Here is a 20,212-nt window from a genome sequence, read left to right as displayed (position 1 = left end):
AACCATGTCACGGTTAAATGGTTCTTTGCCTGGTAAAATGGTTCTTCGGGTCAACGGAGAACGGGTTATATGTGGAACCTTTCTGGAAAAAACATCGTAACAATAGCAGAACTCTTTCTAGTGCTATACAGAATCGTTCCCTGTCCCAAAGAGCCCTTGAAGGGCCATCCTTTTCAAGTGTGTAAGATCATTTGAACCGTGCAAATTCGCTGGCGATTCATCGAGAGGCTGATTAATCTATTTTTTTTAATCGAGTAATCGTGCCAGCCCTAAACATCTACACATCAGAGCCCTGAATCTCCAAGCCTCATGCACGCAAACCGTTTCACAAAGGCTGCTGCATCTCCACTGGTTCCTCGTTCTTCTTCATTCTTGAGCTTCCCTCCCACCTCGGCCCCGCCCCTTCTTCTTCCCCCACTCATTAAAACACACCCCTTCAGCCGGGGCCAGCGTACACTCACACGAGCGACTGGCACGACCAGAAGGTGTCCGAGAGCACGAGCCTGGCGCAAGGAGCGAGCTCAGAAACTTTTGATCGCGGTGAAGCGTCTTCAGACTGCAGGCGCTGGAGCGGCGCGTTACGGGATTACGCGGCGCATCGTGCCTCTCCCTCGGTCTGGCATGTTCGAGGACTAAAGCGGACAGAATTGAACTCCTGCTTTCATACAAAGAGGTATAAAGCCTGCATTAAGGTCTTACTGTCTCTGTAAGGTTCATTCACAGAACTGACAGACATCATTCATTAGGCTGCATGAATAAATGTCATTAACTGCACGAGTTAGCTGCGTTTTAATGGAAAGCTGCTATTTATATTCTTGGAACCTTGTTGGCTAAAAAGTTCAGTTTTAAAGTCTGTTTTCATGTATGTATCCAAGTAATATTATTTTTTATTATTATTATTAATATTGCTATAATGAGGCTATTGTAGTTCTCATATGAGACAGTCCAGGCTCTATGTTGTATATGCTGTATCTATATTAGAGCAGGCTATAGTAGGCCATATATATATATATATATATATATATATATATTATATATGTACGATATTACTATCATTACTTCTACTAATATACTCTGCTATATATTTCCTATGGCTATTTCATATTCATATGGTTATACCTGTATATATTGCTTGAAATAGCTATATGAAGTTAGAATATATAGAATATGTCTATAGGTAAAGAATATACATATAATCTTAATACAAGTTGATAAGGTTCATTCACAGAACTGGCAACTGGTATATTGCTTATTCTCTTGTTACTGGGAATTGAAATTGATCAGACTCTGTAGAAGCCTTGTACGAGGCTGCAGTAAAGAACAGTGAAGCAGAATGATTGGTAGTGTGTCGACACGATGGTTTTTGTCTTTGGTCTTTCACAGCTGTGACCGATTTAAAGGAATTGTCAGTCGGCATCAGGTGCCATGTATCACCTTTGCTTGCTTTAATGCGTTTAGTGTGGGTAAGCACTACATTTTGGTCTGCACAGCATTAGGGGAAACCCAATTAAATACGCCCCGCAGGGACGTCGACATCCAGCAGGGACCGAGGGACGTGTATCGGTTACATGGAAATTACGACTGATTGGATTTGAATGCGCACCATATAGGCAACCAGATGGTAGCTGGTGACACTGACACACTTAATGTTGACTTTGCGCCCAGTGCTTGTCTCTTTGTTGGTTTTGCCTTGACTGTGTAGAGTGGTTGCGGTGTTTACTTTTAAAAGTTCTTTCCTCCTCTTTTCCCTTCCTCTTTTCTCCTCTTTCTGTCCGCCTTTGAACACCTGGTAATGATTAAACTCGCACGCATTCCAGGCGGCTAGACATCAGAGACAGATCCAGTGGGTTTTGTGTGTGTGTGTGTGTTTACAGAATGACATCATGTTCTGTCGTCTCTTCTCGGTATAGCTTTGCTCTCTGTGGATTTTGCTGATATTGATCGGTCGAGTTAGTGACATGTGACTAACCCTAAACCTATCTTGTAAGTATCTACAAACCAAGATTGTAGAAGACCACAACAGAGGGCAAGTTGCTGAAGTTGTGCAGTTTACTGTGGGTCAAATTGTTTCAAAAGTACCTTATTCAGTGAGATGTGCACGCATTTAACAAGCTTGTGAACGCTACCTGAGAGTCTAGTGCTTTGCATCTCCATTCCTACTCACTCATCAATTAAACGAACTACTGCTGTGTTAAAGGAGAACTCCACTGATTTTTCTAAATGCATAATTCAGTGGTTGAGATGTAAGCAGTCAGTCAGAGTGGTTTGATGTGAAGTGATTCATTGTAGGGAAACGTGCAGACTCAGAATGCTTTACAATGGTGCTGATAGAAACTAGAGATTGTTGAGGTGTCTGCAACACAAATATAGCCATTTTAGTTACAGTCCAAAACCATCAGTGAACCTACATGTGTCCTCTGAGTTTTATAGATTAATGGTAAAATTCCGGTAAATCTGAAAACCTCCATGGCTGGATTTTGAAAGTATGTTTCAGGTCAAAACCTTCTCAGAGCTATCAGAATAGTGTCTAAGGCATCAGGGAGCATGACATGTTATTCATTCATAACAGTTAGCTTTTAGAGGAAAGAAACTCTTCAGACATCTGGTCCCTATCCCCACCAACAGAACAAGACTGAAAGTGTGAAAATAAAGCCCTATTCTGACTGATTTGGTGCTACCCCTCTCCTAGGATTCAATGAAAATGTCTGTCTGCGTCCACGAGAACCGCAAGTCGCGGGCCAGCACGGGCTCCATGAACATCTACCTTTTCCACAAGTCTTCATATGCTGACAGCGTCCTGATGCACCTGAATGTACTCCGGCAGCAGAGGCTCTTCACTGATGTCTTGCTACATGCGGGCAGCCGTTCCTTCCCGTGCCACCGGGCAGTGCTGGCTGCCTGCAGCCGGTACTTTGAGGCAATGTTCAGTGGTGGGCTGAGAGAAAGCCAAGCCAAGGAGGTGGACTTCAGAGACTCCATTCATCCAGAGGTACGGGGGCTTTCATTACAGATTTAAGCATCTTTTATTCATTTCTTTTTTTTTTTTAACTTTTAGACTTAAAATCTTTAGCTTAAGTTATACAAAAATGAAATACATGCTTAGCTGGAAAGTATTTTAAAGACTAACATCAGTACCACTTTGTGTCACCCAGGTGTTAGAGCTTCTTCTGGATTACGCTTACTCATCCCGTGTAGTCATCAATGAGGAGAATGCTGAGTCTCTGCTGGAGGCAGGCGACATGCTGGAGTTCCAGGACATCCGTGATGCCTGTGCCGAGTTCCTTGAGAAGAACCTTCATCCATCCAACTGCCTGGGCATGTTGCTTCTGTCTGATGCCCACCAATGCACCCAACTGTCCCAGCTCTCCTGGAGCATGTGTCTCAGTAACTTCCCTGCCATCTGCAAGACGGAGGAGTTTCTGCAGCTGCCCAAGGACATGCTAGTCCAGCTGCTTTCACACGAGGAGCTTGAGACAGAGGATGAGAGGCTAGTTTATGAGTCAGCACTCAACTGGGTGAACTATGACCTGGAACGACGTCACTGCCACTTGCCTGAGCTGTTGCGCACTGTACGGCTTGCCCTCCTGCCTGCCATCTTCCTTATGGAGAATGTCTCCACGGAGGAGCTCATCAACACTCAGGCCAAGAGCAAGGAGCTGGTGGATGAGGCCATCCGTTGCAAGCTACGCATCCTGCAGAATGACGGTGTGGTCAACAGCCCTTGTGCCAGGCCACGCAAGACCAGCCATGCCCTTTTCCTGCTAGGTGGTCCCACCTTTATGTGTGACAAGCTCTACTTGGTGGACCAGAAGGCCAAGGAGATCATCCCAAAGGCAGACATTCCCAGTCCACGGAAAGAGTTCAGCGCCTGCGCAATTGGCTGCAAAGTTTATGTGACAGGTGGCCGGGGCTCAGAGAATGGTGTGTCCAAAGACGTTTGGGTGTATGATACCTTGCATGAAGAGTGGTCCAAAGCAGCTCCCATGCTCATAGCTCGATTTGGCCATGGCTCGGCCGAACTGCGCCACTGCCTGTATGTCGTAGGTGGTCACACAGCTGCGACTGGTTGCCTTCCAGCCTCTCCATCAGTCTCCTTGAAACAGGTGGAGCAGTATGACCCTATTGCCAACAAGTGGAGCATGGTGGCACCTCTACGTGAAGGTGTCAGCAATGCAGCCGTTGTCAGTGTCAAGCTGAAGCTGTTTGCTTTTGGAGGAACAAGCGTGGCCCATGACAAGCTCCCCAAGGTCCAGTGCTATGATCCGGTGGAGAACCACTGGACCGTCCCAGCGTCTTGCCCACAGCCATGGCGCTACACTGCAGCTGCTGTTTTAGGGAACCAGATCTTCGTAATGGGTGGCGATACTGAGTTCTCTGCCTGTTCCGCCTACAAGTTCAGCAGCGAAACCTACCAGTGGACTAAAGTAGGTGATGTTACAGCTAAGCGAATGAGCTGCCAGGCAGTAGCCTCGGGGAACAAACTGTACGTGGTTGGAGGCTATTTTGGAACACAGCGCTGCAAAACACTAGACTGCTATGATCCTACGTTGGATGCCTGGAACAGCATAACCACTGTACCCTATTCTCTAATCCCTACTGCCTTCGTAAGCACCTGGAAGCACCTCCCAGCCTGACAACTGCATGCCTTGCCTGTCCCTTGACCTTCTTTCATCCTGTGAGGTAGGTTTGCTAGCCCTAAAAGGTGATTTGACTGGCAATTTTTCACAGCAGAGGTACAAACATCCATCCAAAATGGAAGTGCTTTCATATCAAGGCTATATTCATGAGCAGCTTGATGGATTTAGTGGTAGTATATAATCAGGTTAACATCAAAGGTACTGTGCAGCTCAGCCCCATGTAGAGCTTTTATGAATGGAGCAAAAACAGTCTTGAAAGAATTTCTTGAGGGAAACATGAGGGAATTCCAGGAGGGAGATTTAATGAGGCATGTCAAGCTACTGCCAATTAAGGTCACAAACCTGTTAGGATAATGTCTGATAATGGATTGTTTTTGTGGCTTAATTTTTAGCTTCTGGCTGGTAAATTGCATGTTTGCACAAAACCCTGTGCTCATTATAAAGGCCTAAAGGCTAGCCTGTTTTGTCTTACCTTGCGGAAAAGTTCCAGAGGTGAATGAAAAATATAGGCCTAGCGTGTAACAGTGACTGTTGTTTACATTCAACCATAATTTGCTTTAGATAAAAAAAAAATGACATCCATTCCCTGATCTCCCTCTGGCTTCTGTGTGTACAAGGACAGAGATCCTAATTAAATCAGGGGCAAATTGAGTATTGATAGAGTAATTAGATTCCTCCGTGATTTAGTGAGAAGGCGCCGCATGCTCAGAATATCAACCAGTTTGTACAGTTTACACATCAATTTTGTTCCTCTGCCCTTCCACCTCGACATCTTATTATCTGTTTTCGTTCAGTCAATGGCTTGATTGTGTTAGCTGCTATCAGCTAACCTTAGATATGGTTTGTATGTTTTAACTGAAAAGCGTTATAAGGTCTAGCATAGTCAACATTCTATACCATGATGTATTTCAGAAGGAAAAGGGTACCAGGGAGGGTTTTTAAGCTAGCTGTCTGTTTCCGCTCAGTGAAGGGGGTAGTGGGCTGAAACGTTACAATATTGGTCAATGCTGTCTTTTCCAGCCCACTAGCGCAGGGTGATGTAATCAAATATCAGATGTTTTAGAGACGAGGCAGAAGTCATTAAATTTTTACTGAAGATTTCTTTTTTAAATTATATATATGATGCTTACTATGTCCAGGGACATAACCTAGCAAGGTAAAAAGGGATCACTGTGATATCAGCTTGAGTTTGAATTGATAAATTACATCATACTATGCTTTTCTAAACATATCTTGAACAATGTTGGATTGTTGAAGTAATTAACACTGACCAATTGCATGTTTTATTACAAAGAGAGATAATCCCGCTTAATTGGATTTAGTTCACCTTTTTGTTTTTTTTTTTTGTTTTAATTCAGAAAATCTAAAAACTGATACACACGTCTTTTTGTACTGCAATGTTGTATTTTTGCCACATCACCAACCTTCAGCCTATTACAGTTTAGCCCCACCCATTCATATTGAAGTTATAAGGGGTGCTTCAGCCTGGACTGATTTTTGATCTAGAGAGCAGAGAGCTCATTTACATATATCAGTGTTAAAGGCACAACCTGTTTAATTCTAAGGGATAAAGAGAGGTTGGACAATGGTTATGCACATAACAGCTGTTTTTTCCATACATAAAAACACACAAACATAAAGGGGCCTCAGAGGGAAAAATCTAGTATGTGGCCCCTTTAGTAATCGTTGTTGTAAATGTTATAGTCTCCATGGGTCAGTTTAATACATGCTACAGTGCTCTGAGGCTGAGCTTAGAGCTTCAGTGCCTAGGTCATTGCAGAGTTGTCGTGGGAAAAGGGACTCAGCCTGCCAGCATATATTCCTCAGCAGTGGTATGCCCAGTGATGCAGACTAGTGACTTTGTGTCTGTGTGCCTTTTGTGCGGCTGGGGCTGTATGGGCTGGCTGATACAGCAACTGCGCTGTATCTGATCTCCCTCCAGCTTTGAAAGCCGACAGCGCAATTGAGAGAGAGAGAGAGACACACAGAGATGAGTGATATCTAAAGCTTCTTGGAGCTCACAGAACCTAAGATTTAGCTCTTTCTGCCATGACAGACAGCAAAAACAGCGGCACAATTGAATTTCAGTTTGTGCGCGGGCCACTTACTGTACATTCTCACTTGGGAAATGCAGATTGAGAGAGATGCGCATGTGTGTTTTGGGAGATGTCTCCCAGGATGTCTGGCTGAGTTATGAGTGTGCGGCGTGGGGCGTAGCACCAAGGGTAATTGAAACAGAATAGAAGACTTTTATTGTCCCTGAGGGGGGAATTTGTCTAAGGGTGGAGAGAGGAGGGAAGAGACCGAGCAAGAACAAGAAAGGAGGGCAAAGAGAACACAGCAAGGAGAGAGAGAGATGGATACAGGGGGTAATTAGATCAACAATATGCATGATGATGCACTAGCATTAGGGCAGGCCTCAATAATTTGACTACTCGAGTTTTTTTGTTTGTTTGCTAGGTCTGTATAGTATTCGGGCATGTTTTGCTTTTTTAAATTCAAAAAAGCTGCAGCCTGAAAAAAACATTTACAATGGAAATTTTAACTGTGTGGAACAATTAGTGTAATATATGGAAAATGTTCAAAATAAATAAATTATAGCAGGTTTTGGTAATTCAAGGTATTCATGTCACCTCTCTTAAGGTAACAACCTGCAATATGCTTCAGAAGAAATCAAATGTTTGGGAGCACTTTCAATTTTCAGACAATAAGTTGAATAAATCATCTCAGATATGTCAGAATATATGCCAGCTCTCTCAGCTTCTGACTTTAGCCCTTCAGAAGGGAATATTAGCTATTTCTCCCTAGTTTTTCTAGTTTACAGATTTAGTTTACAGATACAGAGGTTTTCTAGTTAAACAGATATTTAAAGAAGTCTTTAGCACTGTATCAAGACCACATACTGTTAGTACAGCGCAGGAGCTGCTCTTCTACAACGAGGCCACCAAGATCATCACGTTTTTTGAATTTGTTTTAAGAATAGTTTAGAACACTATACAAAATTATAGTCTGTGATCTGACTGTGATCTGGCATTTACGTTTCAGCTGTGCACCTGTTTTGACAAACCTTGGACATAGCCAGTGTTGCAGCAGAGGTGGACGAAGTACACAAATCATGTACTTGAGTTAAAGTAGAGATACCCAAGGTAAAATATTACTCCAGTAAAAGTAGAAGTCCTTACTCTAGACCTCAACTTGAGTAAAGGTACAAAAGTATTTACCTTCAAATATACTTAAGTATCAAAAGTAAAAGTACTAAAAGATTAATTATGACTCTGTGTTATCATTTTTATAACAAGACTCGCTTCCTGAACTCATTTTAGGTGAAAATCCTCCAGCGTCTCTCTTGGTAAACCAGTCTTTTAATAGAACGTCATTAATTAGTGACGCTGACGTCTATTAAAATGATCATAAGCACAAAACACTGAAGGTAAACAGTTTCCATCAGGGAGAACCGAGTGGCTCTGAAATCACTTTATACACACAAGCAAAGTTTAAGATTACTTTGTAACTTAGTTACAAGTTGAATAAAAACTGGCTTTAAACTCAGGATCACAAATGAGTTTTCCTTTACTGTATTGATCTGTAGGCCTCTGTTCATAAACATAAACTAACCAAAACTAATTGACTAAAATGAAAGTGTTTGTATGAATTCAGATAAAAAGAAATGTGTCAGTCATGACTGCATGTGTGTACATAATTCTATATTGTGGTCTATTTACACAAAGTTAGGTTAGTTCATCATTTAGGTGACGTATGTGCTCCCAAAGTTTTACGCTGCTGCACTGGGTCGGTATGACCAACAGGTCAAAACAAACTCAGAACAAAGTGACCGCTGTGCCCTGATTGGTTTTCTTGCTTTGCACTTCTTTTGTTTTGACATGTTACGTTTTTATACACACAGAAACCAAAAGGAACGACAGATTTCACAAAATGTAGTGGAGTAAAAAGTCAGATATTAGACTCTGAAATGTAGTGGAGTGAAAGTAAAAAGTCGCCCAAAATGGAAAAACTTCAGTAAAGTACAGATACATGAAAAAACTACTTAAGTACAGTAATGAATTACATTTACTTAGTTACTGTCCACCACTGGTTGCCAGCTAACAAAACTTGTGTGGGTGGAACATTGATTAAAAAGGAAGTGCATTTTCTTTCCATCAGACCGAAAACAAAACCCTTTCAGGCTTTTTGTTTTCAAGAACTAGTGTTTAAATAATGAAGACATCAAGGAGTATTCGAAGCCTGCAAAATGCTATCTGTGCATGTGGTTGTGGTTGAACTAGCATGCTAGCAAGATGTGTAATTCACACACACTGATTAGTTAACCTGGTGTCAGAGCTAGCTAAAATGAGTGAATGAATGACCGCAGCTCATGAGAGAAAGTCAGTGTGGCAAGAAAAAAGTATAAGAATATCAAGTAAATCACAAATATCAAGAATAAGAATTTAAGCATGTCCAGAAGAACATGTTGGCTACAAAGAATTTGCTAGAAACATGTTGGCTACAAAGAATTTGCTAGAAACATGCTAACAAAGGCCAAATATATTTAGTCACATTTATTCTTTTTAACCCAAACATTTATATAAGAACCCTGGGCAGATTTTAATTTAAAACTTGAGCAGCTGGAATCTTATAAAACAGTCCTTTAGTTCAAACATGCTCCTCCTAAGACTGTGGTATCCTCGAATAACACTAGAAGCTGGGAAGCAGATTCTTTATCAGGCTACATATTCAAAGCCTGGATGTGGCAGGTCCATCTGCTGCTAATATAAAAGGAGGGGAATAAGATTAAAGAGCAGGAGATGTGAGGGAACAAGATAGACAAGGCATTCACTCTTATTCAGCAAAACATTCTCTAGGTGGTTCACTTCCAATGCATTTCAGCAAGACATGTTCTTGGGGGAAACATCTGGGAGCACACACACCCAAGCATATGAACAGTCTCTCATGCCTGTGAATTGGCGTAAGGGAAGGCTGGAGTTGGAATTTGGTTTGTAGTTAACCCCTTAAACTGAAGCACCTGTATTTAGGCCTACATCCATACATCCATAGTCCTGTAACGGCTTAACCTACATATTAGTTTTATATTACGTACCAAATAATGCTTAGTAGTTACTGAATAATAATCCTTACTATTATTAACTGAATAAAATGTGCACATTTTAAAGTTTGACAAAGACTAAAATGTCAACGGTCAAATCTTTTTACAGGATTTTTCAATTTTTTGTTAAGACACTTCCAGTGTTTTAACTCCCAGCAGTGCAGGTGAAGAAATTGTACAGGGGCAATCTTGTATCTTTTAAATCACTACTTACTTTTATTGTATTTTATTTTATGTGCATTAATTATGAGGTTCTATTGTCCTTCAGCCGCTAGCTGACCATTAGTGCTCTTGTCTGAGAAATAGTATTAGCGAGTGAACAAGTAAGGGATATGATGTTGTATAAGGGTTGACCAATATGACAAAAAGATTATACCACAATACTTGAAGTTAGTTTCACAATACACAATATGTAGGATATGTAAGAAGTACAGTGATTTTTATTCACCATTTCATGTACTGTGCTGCACTAAACTCAGCTCCCTTTTTAATTAAAGGAGCAGTATTTTTTAAGTACTGACGAAATTCACGATGCTCAGAACAGCATACTGTGATGTAATTTCTCACATTAACAGTACATTTTATCATATTGTCCTCCCCAGGATCCATTCATATGTAATTTTCTTGTACTGGGGATCTGAGATTCTCATATTTACTGAATAAAAATTGAAAGGTGTAATCCGTCTTTGCATAAAAGTGCATTTTTTATTTCTTTCATTTCTTTGAGTTCGTAGTCTTTCTGCATGTGTTGTGTGGTTGTAACAAAGTGGACGAGTCATATAGTGAAGCAGACTTCAATGTCTAGGGAGCAGTAAGGCCAGCAGACAAAACAAACTCGCTCTGACTTTACTGGTCTGGAGTGATAACAGAGAGTATGACTGACTCAACTTTGCTAACACTCAGAAGTCACGGTTCTCATTTTGCCGTAACAAAAGGAGAGTGAAATTTGATATGAGTTTCTTACTTGTAGATGACTGAAAATGCAGAGAACTTGTGTCTAGTCTTTCAGTCTATACCGCATTTATGTTTGTAAGTAGAAGAGATATTTTATTATGATTTGAATATGATGAAAAGTTGTTGCATGTAGGCTTATATTGCGGAAAGAAAAAACATCTTTTACTACTTTTTTGCCACATTTTTGTTGTTACATAATCAACACTGCAGATTTAAAGCAGAAGAAGATTGTGAATGTAATTCATTGTTTAACTCGCTTTGTAATTAAATATGTAATTGCATATGTATCGGCTGCTGAAATATTCCACAATCAGAAATATTCAGCCAAAAGTGACACTTCCAAAGAGAAAAAGGGCCAAAAGTGTTAACCAAAAATTTGATCATTGGAAAAACAAAAAAGATTAAATGACTACAATGAAGCAGGAAAATCTAAGAATCGTTTTAATGGAAATGAAAATGAGAAAAGGGGATTGAAAAACAGCCACGCTCAGTTTGAGCGGCAGCAGATCAACAGTGAAAATGTTGGCTGTGTCGAACATTTATTTATTTATTTGTTTGTTTGTTTAGGTTTTGAGTTGCGGATTTAAGCTTAATGTCGACTGTTTCCGTACGGCTTCATTGCAGCACATCACTAATTTCCATCATGTGGCAAAAACAAAACTCAACTTCTAAGATTAAAAAAGAAGAAAAGAATGCCAAATGAGAATTCGTGACCCCCTGAAGGCCAAACATTCATCTTTGCTTCTTAAAGGCTCGGTGACCAAGTCCGTTAGCATGCGTGCGCGTGGGTCTGGAATGCCGCCCACCTCGAACGGGCAGTTAATTTCAAAGTAGAGGTCCTTTTCTTTTGTCCATTGGGACATTCCTATGCATTTAAATGGCTGTGAAGTGTTCTTAGCAGCTGACCCCCCACCCTTTTTCCTTTTGTAACAATGAGATGGCTCACCGCTGGCCAGAGGAGTGGGAGGAGAGAGAGAGAGAGAGAGAGAGAGAGAGAGAGACGGAGGAGGTGGAAAGGAAGATGAGAAGGAGAGAATTGGAGGAGGGAGGATAAACAAAGATTTCTCTCTTGTGTTTTTTCCCCCTCATTGCTGCGTTTTCTCACACTCTCTCTCTCCCATGGGAACTCGTTTAGCTGCAGGCATCCTCAGTTTCCTGCTGCAGTGCATAATTCATACAGGCGCACACGTCTGTGTTTATACACTGTCAATACAAAGGGTCACACATAGTGACTGTTTAGGAGAACAAAAAAAAATAGCTTGAATGTGCATTAATGTAGGAGGACCCAGCATTTTATTGGTCCTGACATTTGCAGGTTAGCAGAGCACTTAGTCCTCAATATGTACAAAAACTAAAAGCTTTCTCTCCTGTCTTTACTGTGGAAAGCTAGAGAGCCAAGGATCGTGTTTTGTTTTACTCAAAATACCAAAGTACCTACATAACACTCTTGGTGTAATTAGCTGTGTTGACCTACAGCCACGGGGCACAAGCCCTGAATCCTCAGCACATATGAAGGAGGCCCCATGATGTGCAGATGAGTGCACAAACCAATCAACTTCCTCTACAGCTTCTCCTTATCAGCTTATGACATCCTGTCAGAACATAAATGAATTCCACCTATTATTAGCGAATACTGTTTGCCACATTTGCTGGACAAACATTTGAAAGTGCTGTCACACAAATAAGCAAACAAATGACAAATTCTAAAGTCAGTAGCACATTTGAGTATGTGTTTTTCTATAATCTAGTGTGTGTGTATGTACGTGCGAGTGAGTGTATGCCAGGCATGCAGCCGAGGTCATTAGTCCAAGACCTGCACCATTGACTAGGAGCTCCATGCTGTCTTAAAGCAGGACTCATGCTTCAGAGAGCGCTTTGTGTCCAAAGCAACCTCTGGAGAAGCTCCACCCTGCATACCGAGCTGGACAATGAGTGACTCATTGGAGTGATGGATGGATGGAAGGCTGGATGGATGGTTGGATGGATGGCTTGAGTCTACTTTCCCCTTTGTCTTTCTTCTTAGGCTCTTATTAGTGTGCATGCTCATTACTAAAAGCTAGGCTGTGACCACAGGTCACCACTAGCTGTGGTGGTAATGGAAAATCACAAGTGCATATGAGAGAGAAAGAGAGAGAGAGAGAGAGTTAGCTTATTATTGTCAAGCCTTCCCATACGTCCAGCCACAAGAGACAAAGAACGAGAGAGACTGAGAGTGGAAAAACCGATGGACTGCTGACTGCTGGCCCTTACAGTCAAAAGCCCAAATAGAGCCCTAGAGCTCAAATGATCAAATCATAAAGAATGATTTCCTGAGTCAAATGAAAAGAGAGAAAACATAAATCATACCCTCGAATGCCAATGTCCTGTCAAATATTGAACAGTAAATCAAATTGTTATCAGGTATTGCTGAAACAGCATCCCAGCCATACAAAGCATTTGGTTTGCTAGCAACACGAGTAGTAAACATACTGATTTACCTTTTAGTTTCTGTGTCGGTATTGATTGCTAGTTCAGCAAACTTAGCTTGCTGCCAGCTTCCTGGCACAGAAATCATTGCAGAGTCCCAGTACCATGCTGACTGCATGCATACAAGGTCTAATAAATTTTTATTCTCCTCAAACAGATTTTGAATGCATATAGCCTTTTAGTTTGGAAAATAAATTAAGACAAATATTACAAGAGGAAAAAATGAAAGTCTAGGCCTGAAATGGCTTTTAAGCTGTTAAAATGTTGTTTCTGACACTGCGTTAAATTACAATGATTTACTAAACGAATTTACAAAGTATAACAAAAGAATGAAATCAAGGAAAAATTACTAAAAAGGATTGTGAGTGAAAATGATGCAAATAAGTGGCATTTTGTCTAACACTCACCTAGAAAAGGCTGAGTGGCTTACTGGCTTTGCCATTAATGGGACAACAGTGACCCGCTATCCTTTCTTGGGTCACCGAAGGTCCACTATGTGACCTAGCAATGTAGGTCATGGCAAAGCATGGCTGCATTAAAAATAGTCTGTTTTGGGCATTTCTGTGGAGAGGAATACAGTTTCCCAGCTGCTACTGAGGTTACAGGGTGCGGACAGTGAGGACGTGCACCCTGCTGTTGCCTGGGTCGTGGCTTCGCCTCGCGTCGGCCGGCGAACAGGTGCTAGCACACGACCTGTCCCACTCCATCTGTTTTTCCTCGAGGATGACAGGAAAAGAGGGAGAACAAATGGCCAGGCTGAAGGAGCAGGCGCCTGGATTTGATCTTGCAGACTTGTTATTCTTTCCTGGAGCGTGGGTCGGGTGTGTGCATATGCGCACGTGTGTGTGTGTATGTGTCTGAAATGGAAGCATTTTTGAGAAAACGTGTCTGCTCCACATTGTTTACGAGATGTGTTAGCACAAATGTGATTGGCACGGCAGCTTTCATGCCTTAATAGGAAAAAAGCAGCAAGTTCAAAATGACTTATTATGGAAAACTAATTTTTCCTCGCTTTTTAAAGTAAGTTTGTTGTAGCATATAAGCTTTGTTAAAGTTTTAAAATGTACCATCTAATTCCCAGCCCATACAGTCCATACAAGGAAATAAAATGCCAACAGAGCCTGCTCTGACATCAGTGTTTTTGTGATGTCACAGAAACCAATGCATTTACATATATGCACCCATACAGCCTATAGCAGTATAGCCCCACCCATTTTCATTGAGGTTATGAGGAGTGTTTCAGCATGGGTTGCTTTTTCAATGAGGCACAATCAGAACAGAGCTCATTTCCATATTTCAGTTTCAAAAACAGCCTGTTTAATTCTAATAATAAAGGGATAAAGGGAAGTTGGGCAGTCTGCATGCTCAAATACAAAAGCTTACAATTGTCAAAAAGATTAACATTGTTGTTTCTTCTCTTTGCAGATTCCCCATTTTCCATAATTGTTAATGTCTACTGGATTCCAACTGTGAAGATTTTTGCCATTCTGTGCAATTTCATCGAAAGACATTTTTTTCCATTAAAAGCTGAACTTTGATGTTTAAGACATCCAGCCACAAAGCTCTTCTTTTTGCGCTGTGAGTTAGTACTTCAGAGAACTTCCTGCTTTGGGATAGACATTTGCGTAGACGTTGCAATGTCATTCTTTCATCTTTGTGGAGTCTTGGAACGACGTGTTTGCAGTGGCAACCAAACAAACCAATCCCCGCACATCTGAAAAGACCACTTAGCAACCAGCATGTTTCAGTGTCCCGTCTGTTGTGTTGGTGCGTGTTGTTTGATTTTTTTTGTTTTGTTTTTATATGAAGACAATGGTGTGTAAGCTAAATATAGACTCTATCTGAAAACAAGCCTCGCTTTAAAGAGCAACCAGTGAACCTGAAAAGAGGAGGAACCTTAGGATGAAGGGACCAAAACTTCTCCTCCTCTAATGTTTCCTTTTCCTACAATTACCAGACGAAGTCTCTCTTGCTCAGAGTTAAAGGACGGAGATAGGGGAAAGAAGAGAAGAGAAGAGAAGAGGCTTATTACACCCACGAAAACAAAAATTGTCCTCTTTTCCCATCCGTAAAGGATGAAAGCAAAGAGACAAACAACTTGTTTGTCCCTTATTGCCTCTGTTTGAACAGGAACGGGCTGATGCTGGCCTGTTCCCGACAAACAGACCCTGGCAGCCTGGTGTGAAACTGGCTGTCAGAATGCATCCTGAGGCGAGGCACACACCAGCTGTGTGTTTGTGTATGAGCGTGTGTGTGTGTGTGTGTGTGTGTGTGTGTGTGTGTGTGTGGAGAAGGTCAGCATGTCCCAGCATGTTCTCCTGAGTGAGAATCCAGCTGACAATACTCTAATGTCCATTCTTCTTCCAAAAAGACACCAAAAACAAAGGATGGAGCATGCCCACTGTGGACTTAATGAAGGGATAACTGGATGACCAACAAACAGACGGCTCCTAATGACCTCCACGCAGAGAACATTGGAGAATAGACTGTTCCACCGGTGAAAAGTTAGGCTGCTTATGATAGACGCTTAGCCTTGTTATAAGGTGTCGAGCAGTTCTATTCTAACACATATGGCCTGAGTAAAAACGTGAAAGACAGGGCGATAAAGAGAGAGAGGTGAGAGTCATTCTGTCAGCTGGAGAGGGAATGTAGTCTCCATGGCAACAACAATGAGCAACCTGAACTTAAAAAAAAAAAAGTAAAAAAAAAAAAACTTGATTTTTTTTTTCTTTTCCTGGAAAAAAAAGAAACTGGCTGTCTTAAGACCTTTCAGTGTCAACTCATAGTCTTAATTTATGAGATTTTTTTTACAGTTGTTTTTTTTTATTGTTAGTTTTGTTGTTTATTTGAACTGTGTGTTATATTTTTTGTATTTATTGATAATCTGCTTGCATACATATCCGGATGTACAGATGTTGGCGAGTGTTTTGTGCTACGCATGGCCCATATTTGCTCTGTGTAACCTAAAAACTGCTCTTTTGCACATATCTAGCTACGTCATGCCGTTTTGGTTGTGCCAGGGCGGAATTCGTAGGAGTCAGCAACCGCTTGGACCTCTGGCTCGTCTGACCTGAAAAGGGTCGCGGGCCTGGGGTCGTAGGTCATTGCCTGGATAACAATGGGAGGGATGACGTCATGGGATCAGATTACCCAGAGTGCAAAGGGACAGGTCAGCGGGGGTATGGGGTTCGGGGTGGGGGGGTTGCAAGAAGGAAGGATCAGATGTTTGGAATTGATGTAGTGAGCTGTTCAGAAAGGTTCCTATTATGTCCAGTAAGGACAGACCTATAACACAAATGTTATGCTAAATTTTTAAGCTACACCTAGCCCTTTATTTTGGAAGCTGAACTTACTAGTAATGTAAAACTTACTTGACATCAAACTGCATCTATTAAAACACCCCTTAGCTGCAATAATTCCAATGCTAATGCTAATCAAGTTGGACTGCAGTGCAAGTCCCCAAACAGAATAAAGAGATAGTTCAAACAAGCAGTCATGCTAATCAGCATCATCCCTTGTTAGCCACTTTAGCACTTCTGTTTGGTTGAACTATCCATTTAACACCTGTAGCTGACAAACCTTAGCTGACAGCCACAGCATGCCACCCGAATGCTAAACAGGGCCAGCGCGGCATCTTGCTGACCCTGCTAGGTCAATCCCTTCAGCAGTGCTCAAACACGGCCTGACCCAGGGTCAGCATGAGTGGTAAAGGCCTTGAGGCACTCTGTGAGAAATCTGCATCTGCAGCTGCTCCCAGAACAGCTGGAACTGTCACTGTGTCGTAGGTGTGACTTGCAGCACAGCGCAGGGGTGTTAAGTGTTGTTAGCGCGCTCTACACAAACTGGCCTCAGATCAGGAGCTCTGTCACCAACACCTGCAAGCAGAATGATTGGCCTGTCCACAGAAGTTGGACTGTAACGTTGCGTCCTCCCAGGGTGTTCTATTCTGCCAGTCTAAAACGAATGGAAGATTTTTTCCACAAGCATTTTAAATGCTATCCATTGAAGGCAGCCAACTGTGGTGTTGTATGGATCACATATACAATGATAAAGGCAATGTTGATGATGCTTAATCCCAAAGTTTCTTAAAAGGACTTTTTAAAGGCAATGTCTAAGCAAGGGCAGACACCATAGTGCTTTTTAACCAGTGCCAAGGACATTGTCTGTATAGTGCAATGGTTCTCAGTTCCAACTCTGCAGTACCCATGCACTGCACTCTTGACTCAGCTCATGAGCTATTGAGTAAAAAGCAAGGGAAAACCCAGGGAGAAGAACTGCATGTGAGAACCAATGGTATAGCTAGGCGTCTTGTGAGTTTGATATTAGGATAAGGTTGCTGAACAAGGAACACCCACAAGTCTGTCAAACAATGTTGCTAGCACAATTTGCTACGTGTGATTCCTCTGACAACACTGTGCTTCAGCTAAGCGCAAACAACTAGCTATTGCTTGTGCTTTAGTGGATCACTCAGATGCTCTTGAAACCTCCAAACCCATTGCTTGAATGGTATTATGTGTGCTTTATTATTAGTCAAGCTAGTTCCAGCTCCATAGCAGATCTCTGTAAAAGCAATGGCAAACTTTTGCATCTAGTTCCTTGCGGAATGGACTTAGCATGAGCATTAGCCAATATGCACACTGAAAGAGAGAGCAAGCAAGAAAGAGAGAAGGCTGTGAGGGGTCAAGCTTCACATTCCTTCCCAGACCCTCCTCCCCTTCCACCTACACCTTTCTTCAACAGAGTAGTTTAAGGGAATTCCTGCTTTTACCCTACTGCCTTTGAGGTTCTCATATCCACTCCTGAAACTTTAAAGGCCTCCCTCCCCCAGGACCTTTTTCCAGAACACTGCACACACCAAACCCCCAGCCGGCCAATCAGATAGCCCCTTCTCACCCCTTCTCATGTGCTGTTGCCCGGGCGATGGTCAACAGTCACCCGTCCCAACCCCCTTCATTTAAACTGGTAGTCGTCAAGTGTTTTGTTTTTCTTCTCTCCCCCTCTCCCTTTTTTCCCCCTCACTGACCCCCAAGCTGAAGAGCAACCAGGAGGTGGGCAGTGGGCTTTGCGCGTGGCGTCAGATCTTAGGCTGGACATACCATGTGCAAGCATGTAAACGTGAATGGTTCTAGCCAGTAAAATCAATTTAACGTTGTTGGATACTACATGAAAATTCATAATGCAGCACAAGCACAATCTGCATTCAGAACGTTGCAGCAAGGGTGTGCTATATCAAATAAAATACAGGCACAGGTTGGACAAAAAAGTTTTTTGCTTCCGCCAAAAGTGCGGTTTGTATCAGGTAAAGCGGTATAAGACTCCGCAACTCTTGAGACGGATTGATTTTGTAGCTATTGGAATAATAACAGATCCGGACAAATTATATATTTACATCACCCCTTTTGAGTTTACGACCCCCAAAGTCACATAGGATTGCACGTTAAGGATGTACAAGGGGACCATTCACTTGCAGTGCTATGGCTGAGAGTTGTCGTTTGTGTTTGCATTCTTGCCTGGGATGTTTCTGGCCGTAACCATCATATGCCTTTGTCAATGGACGCATTGATCGGACGCTGTCAATGTTGGGCTGTACTGTTCTATCCTGTATGTCTTACTATGTTACGTTGTTCTGTTGTTGCTCTATTTCAACCATGGCGGTTAATGTTATTTTGTACAAGTGATTTTTTTCACAATGTGAAATTCATGGCAAAATAAACATAAGAGTTTTTTCCTCTTAATTGTTACAAATTCTGCAGCTTATTGAGCATTCATTCAAGCTTCATAAGGCAAATGGGGCAGTTTTGTTATGTTCAATAATTTTGGTACACATTCATGAGCTGACAGCTTGAATGCTGTCAGCTCATGAATGTGTACCAAATTTTACATGTGGCATTACTGGCTTTTTACTTGTCAGTTCCAACATATCAAAGCACAAGAAAACTAAGTATTGTGATGCTTATCATGCATCATGAAAATGTCTTGAAGCAAGCAGGGCCATTCAAAAGGTACCAGAGCAATATTCTGACTTTGATTCCTTAGTGATACTTTTTTCAATACCTTCTTTTAAACTACTAACCAAAAGTGAGTGTGTCTAAAACCAGAAATGAGTTTGTGGGTGTGGATGTATTTACTGACTGCTATAGATTACATACTAATCATAAAGCAATGTGATTGCACAAAGTCATGGTAATAACATGCTTTTGGCATGTAATTTAGACAGCTAATCAGCAGGAACAAGCCAGCCATAACAGATCCTTTTCACACTGCCATAATCGACACATTGGAAGTCATCTTAGGGAAAACATTACAGTAGTAGCACCATTTGCAAATGAGAATGCAGAGAACCTTTTTACATTTCTATTAATGTATTTTTCTATGAAATACATTGTTCATGTGTTGGAGCAGTTTTCATTTTCAGAGAGGTTGACAAGATTTACATTAAAGGAGGCTACTGTTGCTTCGGCACTGGATGGGCAAGTAGAGTTTAAGGAAGTAAAATCATGCTTTGGGGAAAAATTAAGCAAATTCCTTAATAAGGACGTTAAGAGTCCTCTACATCAGAGAAATCATCAAGGAGGATTTTCTCTACGTTCTCATTCAGAAACACAGCCACTACTATAATTCCCACTGTACTAATATGGATGTGTGAAACGGGATTATTGTGATCTATTTTATTGCCATGCCACCCTACACGTGCATCCAAAAAACCCTAAAGCATGAAAAGCACAACAGTTGTTCATTCCAGTATAGCCTAATAGAGCCAAACTCATTGGAGCATTTCTCATATATCTGCTTGGCTTTCCTCTGGCCGGGAGCTCAACTGTCTACACAAAGCCTTAGAAGAGGCGTGCTCTTAAAGTCTTTGCTTAAATGTGTAGGAGAGGCTCCCATCATCTTATCTCTGTGTGCATGTCTGTGTGTGTGGCATAGGATGAAACACCCCTACACGGCCCATCAGATACTTTCCCTTTTACACTGCCGTTGCCGTGGCAACTCCTCCCTTTATCTCTAAACTGTGGGGGCTGATTTGGAACAGGAGCATTTAAAAACCTCCTTC

The 20,212-nt window shown here is 41.7% G+C and overlaps 1 protein-coding gene across 1 annotated transcript; it reads left to right on the top strand.

Annotated features, from left to right (window-relative positions):
* The first annotated feature begins 353 nt into the window (after positions 1 to 353).
* enc1 (ectodermal-neural cortex 1) lies at positions 354 to 18,903 on the top strand. The gene is made up of 4 exons (XM_017698699.2): positions 354 to 673; positions 2,690 to 2,989; positions 3,153 to 4,680; positions 14,584 to 18,903. The coding sequence occupies exons 2-3, from the start codon at positions 2,696 to 2,698 to the stop codon at positions 4,632 to 4,634; spliced, it is 1,776 nt and encodes a 591-aa protein (XP_017554188.1). The 5' UTR covers positions 354 to 673; positions 2,690 to 2,695; the 3' UTR covers positions 4,635 to 4,680; positions 14,584 to 18,903.
* Positions 18,904 to 20,212: the final 1,309 nt, after the last annotated feature.

This window comes from Pygocentrus nattereri, chromosome 23 (assembly GCF_015220715.1).
Source record: "Pygocentrus nattereri isolate fPygNat1 chromosome 23, fPygNat1.pri, whole genome shotgun sequence".
NCBI classification, from domain to species: Eukaryota; Metazoa; Chordata; class Actinopteri; order Characiformes; family Serrasalmidae; genus Pygocentrus; species Pygocentrus nattereri.
Note: the sequence above shows the minus strand (reverse complement) of the source record. Positions and strands in the feature narration are given on the sequence as shown.

Excerpts from the sequence above, each read along its gene's own strand:
- enc1 (XM_017698699.2), top strand. The coding sequence starts at position 2,696 with ATGAAAATGTCTGTCTGCGTCCACGAGAACCGCAAGTCGCGGGCCAGC. Across the intron at positions 2,990-3,152 it reads GAGACTCCATTCATCCAGAG|GTGTTAGAGCTTCTTCTGGA; the intron begins GTACGGGGGCTT and ends TGTGTCACCCAG.